At 41.5% G+C, this 9,866-nt stretch overlaps 1 protein-coding gene across 2 annotated transcripts in view; it reads left to right on the top strand.

The window, feature by feature from the left end:
• The first annotated feature begins 7,710 nt into the window (after positions 1–7,710).
• Positions 7,711–9,866, top strand: part of galnt2 (UDP-N-acetyl-alpha-D-galactosamine:polypeptide N-acetylgalactosaminyltransferase 2) — a 61,198-nt gene continuing 59,042 nt past the window's right edge. Inside the window, exons 1-2 of one of the 2 annotated variants that reach the window (XM_031314037.2) lie at positions 7,711–8,100; positions 8,147–8,252. In XM_031314037.2, coding sequence (XP_031169897.1) covers positions 8,157–8,252 — 96 coding nt within the window. In that variant the 5' untranslated portion in view covers positions 7,711–8,100; positions 8,147–8,156. Of the gene's footprint in view, positions 8,253–9,866 lie in introns of both variants that reach the window. The other variant, XM_031314036.2, reaches the window with a different exon arrangement.

Here is a 9,866-nt window from a genome sequence, read left to right as displayed (position 1 = left end):
CGGACACATGAGTTTCCGTCTGGGTAAATTCACACTGAATTAACATAGTTAAATAGGGCATGCCTTGGCGGAGGTCTGCGTTCTCAGAGCGCCCTTCTACTTATTCCGTGCATTACTTCTTCCTCCTCAAAACCTGGCGCCTGTTTTACCCACAATGTATGTCGAGAGATGAGGAGAGGGCTACAGAGGTCTGGTAAACCTCACTTCTTTATACCTCCACACCCCAGATTTTTTTTTGATTGTAGTCTTCAGCCCCAACAGTCCTGACAAACAAGAAATAGGTGTGGGATAGAACCAAAAACTAAGTTGCAATGCTACAAAGTAATTACAGTCCACAACCACAACCTGTGTCCTAAAAGAACTGGCAGTAGAGTTTTACCAAAAGGATTTCATGTACAGTATACCCATAATGTATCGTATGTGCAATTTAGCAAAGCAACTTAAGGGTAAAAATAAAAGCTTGTCAAGCTGGTGCAAAAGTGTTTGGATTAAAGACGTGAGAGAAGACAGTGACTCATCAGCCTTAAGGCGCCTCAAGGAGGACCTCAAACCCTAAACATAACTTTGGCTAGCAGTGTGCTACTGCTGGGCTCCTGTTCTTTTCAGGTATCACAGAATCCAGATATGATAACAACACCCGGTATTTGGACAGTCGGTGTACCACTAACTGTAACATTGGCAGACTCCTGATAGGTTAGCTTTGTTTGCAGAAAACCCATAATAGGCTGTTCTCTTCATAATGTGAAGCCTGTAATCAGGTGAGCCAGGTCTTCTAAGCTAATCATTTAACAGTTACAGTCCTCAGCACAGAGTGGCCTTCATCTTTGTAATGATGTATGTCAAAGGTCTGAGGACTGTGGTCCAGCCAACTGTACAAGTCATCAGGTCATGGGTGTGTAACGCCTATGGGGGTATAAAGTAACAGAGCTAAATAACCAGACACTGTGGAACTTTCTCCTGGCTTTGCAGGGTTCACTGAGAACAAAAGGTGTCGTTTGTCTTTTGTGTTGTTGGAGAAGAGAGTAAAGCTTGCTGTTGTGTTGGTTTTCTGCTGTGTGTGTGTGTGTGTGTGTGTGTGTGTGTGTGTGTGTGTGTGTGTGTGTGTGTGTGTGTGTGTGTGTGTGTGTGTGTGTGTGTGTGTGTGTGTGTGGTGTGTGTGTGGTGTGTGGTGTGTGTGTGTGGTGGTGTGTGCTGCTGCGCCGCGCCCCCCAGCGGCTACGCACCACTTGTTTCTCCGCACAGTTACTTTCAGCCCTTCTTCCCCTTTTCTGTTTTGGTTCTCACCCGTAGTTAGAGCCACAAGTTGTCGCGGACCACCCCTTCATAGACGGAGTTTAGAGTATGTCATTTATTCCATATCAAAGTTAATCACCAGAAGCTTCTCTGAGGGCTTTCCCGCCCAGACGCTTCAGTTAGCTAGGCACCCAGCTTGGTACTGCCTTTCCCAGGCTCGTTCTTAGGCCCAGCTGCCTTGCCCTTATCTGGACCCGCTAGATTACAGCTCCCCTCGCCGTGTAGCTGTGTCATACCTCCAGCGAGCCGCCCCCTCACCTATCACTGTACTTCCGCCTCATACATTGCCCTGCTTGACATCACGCTCTATTTGTGTGTTCTGCGTTAGCCGAGTCTCCACCGATAGTAACCCAACGAGCGACACCATGTGCTTGCTGCGAGGACTACATAAATTATAGCCCGACTAGCAACCCGATCGTTGAGATAGGGTGGATCGAATGTCGCGAGCAGTGTATCGAGTACGATGTGGGCACTGCAGACTTTTGGGCGTACGCGAGCGCCCAGTGTTGTAGTTGGACGGAGACCAGTGTGAGACGAGAACTACAGGCATAAGAGCCCAAATGTGATCTGAGTAAGAAACAAAGAAAACTGCCGCGCTCATTAGATAGAGAGCCGCCTCATCACTCAAGCGTTAATTGCAGTGCAGACTCTGTACAGCAGCTACACCCACTACCACAAAGCACAGAGGCAAGGAGAGGACAAGTACACTGTTTGAACTGTCTCAACAAGCACTCTCAACCTTTAGTTTAGATTTCAATTTAATTAGATCAGAATAAATGTTCTTGCTATGGAAAACTGTGTAATGTATAATGAAATGTAATTTCTGCTTTTGAATGGGGACAGTTTGTGGATAACATACTAACTAAAAAAATAGTTTTTTTCTCCAGACAGTTTTTTTGTTAACGACACAGTTGCACAGCCTGCTATACGTACAGTAACTGGTTAATAATTGTTGCAAACACAAAGCCATCTACAGGTGGATCACTTTGGTTACACCCTGTAGCTTAAACATACAGCATATGGCTGACAGGAAGAATCGTAACTGTTCTCAGGAGGCACACAAGGAAACTGTGGGAGGACCTTTGACTCTGATGGAGTCAATACAGGAAGTGGGCACTGTGTTTCAAAAGTTCTTGTCAGAAAGACCTGTCACTGTAACCCTGACAATTCATGTGTAAAATGTTGTATATTTGTTTGAAAATCATTTAATTGAATTACTGAAGAAAAAATGGATTGTGTGTGAATTATACTTAGATCTTTTCTATGTTGCTGTTGGTTGTTTTTTTTAACCAAAACTCAATGATTTAGCCATAGAATGTAAAAGTCTATGGATGTAACAGGTTAATTTAAATACAATTCTGTCTCATGCCTGTTTATTTGCGTCATTTTGTGCACAGTCTGTCTTTTTTTCATCCATATATATTTTGTGTGCATTTTTGCCTGTATCCAATTGAGTACAGTAGAGGATCAGACACAAACTGTTAAGTGAGATTAGAGAGGGCAAAGTCGGATTTTAACCTGGGAGATTGCAGGTACGTGGTATCCATCGTTTTTGGCTGCCAGGTCCACTGTGACCCCCACAGTATTGTTGTTTTCGCTACAGTATTTCTAGTATAGAAGCTGACAAAAATGGATGAATGAACTGTGCTTTTTTTTAGACACAAAACTAGACGCAAATGAATAATTAAATAATACAGTCATAGCTGTGTTTCTGTAAAATAAAGAGGAAATGATCAATCAGGTTTATGGAAACTCAAGAGACTTAATGGGTTTTTAGGGCATTTATATTATGAAACTCACAAAGAGACTGACTGAAGAAGAGTTGCTATCGTTTCTATCAACTCTTATTTGAACACATTGATTTTAAGAAAAACTAATTTCTGTGGGTGTTTTGTGCTTTAGTTGCAGCAGGGCAACAGCCTTTCGGATTTACAAGCATTATTTGAAAAACGAAAGAAACCTTTTAGTTGAGTGAATTAAATTATTCATTCTCTTTTAATAATAAAAAATATTAAAAGAGAATATATCTAATGAGCTCTCCTATTTACTAATGAAGCTATATAAAACCTACTGTGAATCTGTGATTGTGTGACGCCCCCAGTAGACACACTGTGGCCATAATAGCTGGTTGCTTTATGTTAGGATAAGTTGAAGTGACAGTTGTTTTATTTTGCTTTCAATTGATCAACTGAGCTGCTGGTAGTAAGTGACAGCTCAGGGTTTCATGCTGCAAATTCATCATTTAAATTGACATTTGTGAACAGTTCTAAAAAGGTTTTTAAAAAAGCCTGGATCGTTATCCACAGAGATTGACATTACTACTGTATTTAAATGATGATCTGGGGCTTTGATGTACTGAAGTAACTAAAAATAGAAGTCCACATATTTGTCTGACAGTTCAATGTTGCTATCTGATAAATATAGTGTTTTAAAAAAAAAAAATTCAAACAAATGAATAAAGGGACTCTTGGCCACTGTGCCTGCACATACAATCTATACTTTCTCATGTTACGGTAATTATGGTTTTGACAGGACTTGCTGAAAACTCTCCTTTCACAGGTGACAGTGTTTCACCCAAGGTTTATGTGAATGCTTGGAAATGGAAAAAAAAATGTAATTTACAGAAGAGTATCAAAGCAAAGTTTAAGAAAATGGAAGACCGTTTGTAAAACCTTATTTCCTCAAAGAGCCTTTTTGCCTCAGTGTAGCTTTACAAATGAGACATTTAATTAACAGTTTGGACAGGAAATGGTTTGAACACCCCTTCCAAGCTCTCCTGCAGCAGCTCTCAGAAATGTTGGACACTTGTTTTGTTCTGACCCGCCTGTCCCCTGTTTGTTCCTTTAAAAGGACTGAGGTATAAAGACTGAACAGGCCAGGTCTCCTCCTTTGCCAGTTTCTGCAGAAAATGGAGGCTTGTTTTAATGGTAAGTCACCAGGTTTTGCAAAATAGCAGGTATAAAACAATGTTTAAAGAAATGTTCAGGCATTTTGTAGTGCCACTATGTAAGTAGCATATGTAGCAATAGTGCTCACACACTTTTGTGAATGTTGTAATGCCTGTGTGGAATTTGTATTCAATTGCATTTATTGTAAGAATGTTGTAAAGATCACTGCTCAGAGGCTTATGGAGGTACCACATAGTAAATGCATCACTACTAATATCTGTGCAATATTCATTCAATACTATAAAGCTAGAAACAGATCTCTAATATATATGTAAAATACATGTTACAAACAACACAATCAAGTGTATATGCTTCATATTTATATAGGGATAACAGACCCACACCTGTTAAACGTAATTAACAAAAAATGCATAAAGGGGAATATGAATCAAAGACACTTCAATAGACAGGATATTTAAGAGCTGTTGGTAGCATTTCAATATTAACCTTATTTAGTCTGTCTTATTTTTCTGATTGTTTTGTGCAGTTACATAAAAAACTAAACTTTCACTGATATTTGCAAGAACCTGTGATTTCACTTACTCAGCTGGTATGTATTTGTTAGTATTGTTAGTATTCTGCTGAAATTTGACCCATGAATAAGGTCTCTTTTGCACTTTGGCAGATGTTGACAGATGTTTTTTGGGGGCATTTTTAGGCCTTTATTTCCACATGACAGCTGAAGACAGGAAAGGGCTGCAGGTCAGAGTCGAACCCGCGGCCGCTGCGTCGAGGAGTAAACCTCTATATATATGTGCGCCTGCTCTACCAACTGTGCTAACCTGGCCACACTAGCTGATGATTTAATGACCGTTTAATTCAAATGTACAAGATTTCTGTTTTAAACGAAAAGACTGACATCAGTTAGCTTCTGATTATGTTCTCATATTGTACTCATGAAAGATGATAATGAAAAACAAACATGTAAACCTTATTTAGAGTAACTCTTTACAGGCACTACATCACAGTTGAGATGACCGACAAGCTCACAGCCAGACTGGTTGCCTCTCCTCTCCATTTCTGGAAGAGTCCTTGAAAGCCAAATTTGAGACCCTCATAACAGTTATTCAGGACACAAGAGGCAAAGGGCAAAAGATTAAAACCTCTTTTACGTCTATGTTGCTAAAGTTGCACAACATCTGTTTCACTTCTTACCCCCACCCCCCTCCCCCCTCTCTCTCTCTCTCTCTAATTTCAGTTTGACTTCCATCCATCCATGCTCTGACACTACTGTAGGTAACATAAACACACTGAGTCTCTCTTCAGACCACCGTAGCGGGAGCAGCAATGAATATAGGCTATGTGTTTGTGTAATACTACTGGGACACTCTTTGGAGCACAGCACAAAGTGTGTATTGATAGCATTTTTTACTGTGGGGCATTTTGCTCTCCAGTCAAAAATCACATTTTGTCACCATTAAAATGAAATATGTCAGAGGCAGATTGAACCACGCTGAACATGAATGAGAACTTTTAGTTCAGCCAAAGGTGTTTCAGCTATGATCTATCTCAGAGAGAGTTGATCTGCGTGCCACAGAACATAGACATATCTATTTGAACTGCACCTTTTAACAATGAAATGTTGACTTGTTCCAAAATGTCTCAGAATATTTTAAGATCCATCATTTACAACATGAGAGGACACTTAATGCTTCCTTCCTGGAGCCCCATTCCTGATGCTTTAATGGCCCCAAAAACCTTCTTGTTTTTTTTCCATCGGCTTCTTACAGTGGTGGAAAGTATTGAAATAGTTTACATAAAAGTCACATATTATGCTCTTTTTCAGGTTCATATTTGTTTTTGAGGTTTCTACTAGAACATGTTTCCATGCTTTAATGTTCAAAAAACACATTATCTTTCTCATACTGTCTGTCTCGATATACGTGTATTCACCCTCTGTCTGAAACGCTCCGTTTTAGCGCCTGTCTAGCCCCTCTCCAGAAAAAGCCCAGGCTGCTCCGATTGGTCAGCGTTTCTGGGTCTTCCGCATCTGTGCTCTGAGCATCTCTGCACCGTCATTGCAGCCGTGGAATGAGTGTAACAGCACTGTGAGGCACTTTCTACCTATATGTAGTATAGTTGTGATATCACAACATACGGCTCATTTAAAGGCATAGTTTTTGAAAGGCACACTTTTTGAATTCGGGCTGTGTGCATTTCTCTGTTGATTGAGCGTTTTGATACTTTTACAGTATTCATATAGCACCTACCTGCTTTATAATAAAAAAAGACATGGAAATCTCACCTTTTACAATGACCTTCAAGTAAAAGTAGTGATACCACACTACAGAAATACTCAATTACAAGTAAAATTACTGCATTCAGATTTTCCCTTAAGAAAAAGTACAAAAGTATTATTAGCTAAATGTACTCAAACTATCAAAAAGGTGACATTTCCACACACACCGCTGTTGAACAAAGTTTTTGAGTGTTGAACTCTTAATAAATAATACTTAGCAATGTTTCTTTCAAACTTTGACTCTAATTGTTGTATATTTAGTATGGCTATTTGATGTTATAGAAAAATACTTGAGGTTTGAAACCACATCTGCAGTGGCTTTAAAGAAAATCCAACACCTAACTTAATTTAATTATTAACTTTCATTATGTGTTCTCTTCCTCATAATCAGGACAGACCATCTCATGAACTGTGTTGTATGCCATTTTACAATTATGAGAAACTTAATCATAAATACTGTGATTCCTCTGACATTTAGAAGACCCCAACTTTTAGTGGTTTTATTGGATGTCCTTTCTGTCACATGTAGCCTGCTATAAACACAGTTTTAGGACGTTTCCACGACACTAGTAATTAGGTTCTGGTGTGCCATACAGAGTCAAAAACATGCACAAATCTAATTTCAGTTTGAACTAAAGTCTCACCTAATTGCATACCAGTCAGTCTGGGACCCAACCTGTGTGATCCAGACAGGTTTGAGTACAGAAGTACTGCAGCTGATGTGCTGAGACCCAGAAAAAGAAGTTTGGGTTGAGAAGATAATGGTAAATATGGTTGTGATTGTTTGGTTTAGTTTGGCATTCTACAAAGGGCTTCCACTAAAGGGTAATGTCATTATTGATTACTGTGCTGATTATTTTCTTGATTAATAAATAATGAAAAGGAAGGGAAGGGAGAAATGAAGGAAAGGTCTGAAAGGAAAGAAGGAAGAAAGGGAGAAATGAAGGGAAGGAAGGAAGAAATAAAAGGGAAGGGAGGAAGGAAGGGAGGGGAGGAAAGAAAGAAAGGAGATGAGTGATCATTTTCCAGCCTTTTTCAGGTTATCTCCATCTTTGCTAGACTGATTCAGTTCTTATTATACATCCATGCTCAGAACACAGACTGTATATACAACTAGATTCAGAACCAGAGAAGGTAAAGAGAATATTTTGTTTTCGCTTATTTAACCCGGGTTAAAGTGCCTCTGGCGCCCCTAGCGTTTCGTCGGAGCACATGCAGCTCCACGCCAGACAGTGACACCATAGCATGATGATCACAGATGTTCTCTTTCAGCTCCCAGAGCTCTCTTACATACATGCCGGAGCCACATAACTGATTTTTTACAACAATCATTTCCTACAGGGACTGTCCCCACCCCCTCTAGGCTTCTCCGCTTTAGCACGAAACCGCACGGCACGGCTCGACTCTCTGCCAGCTGCCAGCCGGGGCCCTCCTCCAGGGCTGCCTGAGCCGGCTTTTGATTGGATTAGAGTGGGCTAGCCTTTGCCCTCTAACCCCGCTGATGTGGGCTGGCTGCTTCCTGCTCTCTCCGATCCCCCTGACCGACTGACGGAGCCTGCCGAAGCCGCACGGCGAAGCGCCCTGCACGGACACAACCGACCTGGACGAGCCGCTACAGCCCGACCAGAGCAGAGCCACAAAACACACAGGCAGGCGGAGGAAAAAACGAGGCAGCCATGCGGAGGAAATCGAGGATACTGATATGTTTTGCGGTGCTGTGGGTGCTGGGGATAGCCTACTACTTCTACTCGGGGACAGCGTTGAGTCGAAAGGTAGGATTTCTGTTCCTCGACTGTTTTTTCTGGCTTCACAGTCCGTCTCGGTGTCCGTGTGGATGTTGTCTTCGCGGACAAAGCAATGATGGAGCAGTGTGACTTGGCGCTGTTGGGTCTATTTCCTTCTTTTCTGGGGCTCAGTTTTTGCGGCTGCACCGATGCTGGAATGTGATAAAAGGCCCGCTAGTATCAGTGGGCAGGCATTGATTTGTTGGAAATGAGTGTAGACAAGGGCAGCAGGGTAGCGGGGTTGGCCGGGTCGGCGTGAACAGACCTCCCGCTGTGCCGACGATTGCCTTCCCGTGGAAGTGGAAGCGGTCGGAGCACGTCCACACCGGGCAGCCTGTCAACCACTTTTACGTGGCGGCGCCGCTTTATGTGAGAGCACAATAAAGGTGAAAACACGGATAGTGATTGTTATTAATATTAGGCTGCTGGCCTGGCTCACAGGGCCGGGGGGGTGGGGGGGTTAGCCTATAGAGCACGTCAGCACAAGCGGCTGCTGCTTCCCATATTGGAAATGAGCAGAGATCAGGAAGTGTGCAGCTTAACGCTGAGTTAAATCACTGATACACCATGTCAGGATGTGATTTTAATAGGCTTTAAACATTTTTTTTTCTACTGTGGGAACAACCTAGATTTAGTTTAACCTTACTGCTGTCATGTCCAGGTTTTCTGTCAGCTGATGGCCAAGCTGTGTGAAAACATTTAACATTTTTATTTAAACACTCAGATGCCAGATTTGTACACCAAGTAAATTAATGCAGTCTATAATGTTCTTATAAGATTCAGTTTTTGTCGGAGCTGTTTGGAGATACAACTTTGTTTCTGATATTTTATCTACCCCATTTAGCCTATAAAGTGTGGACTAAATATTAGAAACTAGAGCTGAAACTATTTATTAGTAGATTGACAGAAAATGTGATAATCATTTAAGTCATTTTCTCAAGCAAAAAATGCCAAACATTTGATGGTTCCAACCAGGGGCGTAGCACCAAATTCCGGACCCTGTACATAGGCATTCTCTATGGGCCCCTCCCCGCATCTACTTCTATTCATTCTAGTATTTTGTGGGCCCTCCTCACATGAGCGCCCTGTATATTTACAGTGCTCTGCATAAGTTATGCTGAGCACTGTATATGCAGCCCTATCCGTAACACTTCTCATTATAACTCAATACAATTCAACAACACCACATTCTCCAAAATGACCAGAAAGTTCAAGCAACATCTCTCTAAAACAGTTTCAACAAAAACTGAACATTATTACCTTCATCAAGGTAGGAATTATTGACATATGACACTCTAAACCTCAGTAGTAGTAGAAGTAGTAGTAGTTGTAGTAGTTACTGGTAAGATTGACTTTGTGTATGTGGAGGCATGAATTCCATTCATGATATACCAGGCCTGTACATGCAATATTATGTCATGTGTGAAAGGTAAGTTGTGTCTAGAAGAATTGTTCCCATTGTACACACATCTATATATATATGTGTGTGTAAAGGCACTGACACACCAACCCGATTATCGGCCGTCGGACAGTCTGGTGAGGTCGGTGACTCGAGTCTGTTTGGTGTGTTCCGTGCTGTCGTCAGTCGGAGGAGCTGTTGGC

This window comes from Sander lucioperca, chromosome 3, assembly GCF_008315115.2.
Source record: "Sander lucioperca isolate FBNREF2018 chromosome 3, SLUC_FBN_1.2, whole genome shotgun sequence".
Classification (NCBI taxonomy): domain Eukaryota; kingdom Metazoa; phylum Chordata; class Actinopteri; order Perciformes; family Percidae; genus Sander; species Sander lucioperca.
The sequence above is the reverse complement of the archived record's forward strand: the minus strand, read 5'-3'. Positions and strand labels throughout refer to the sequence as shown.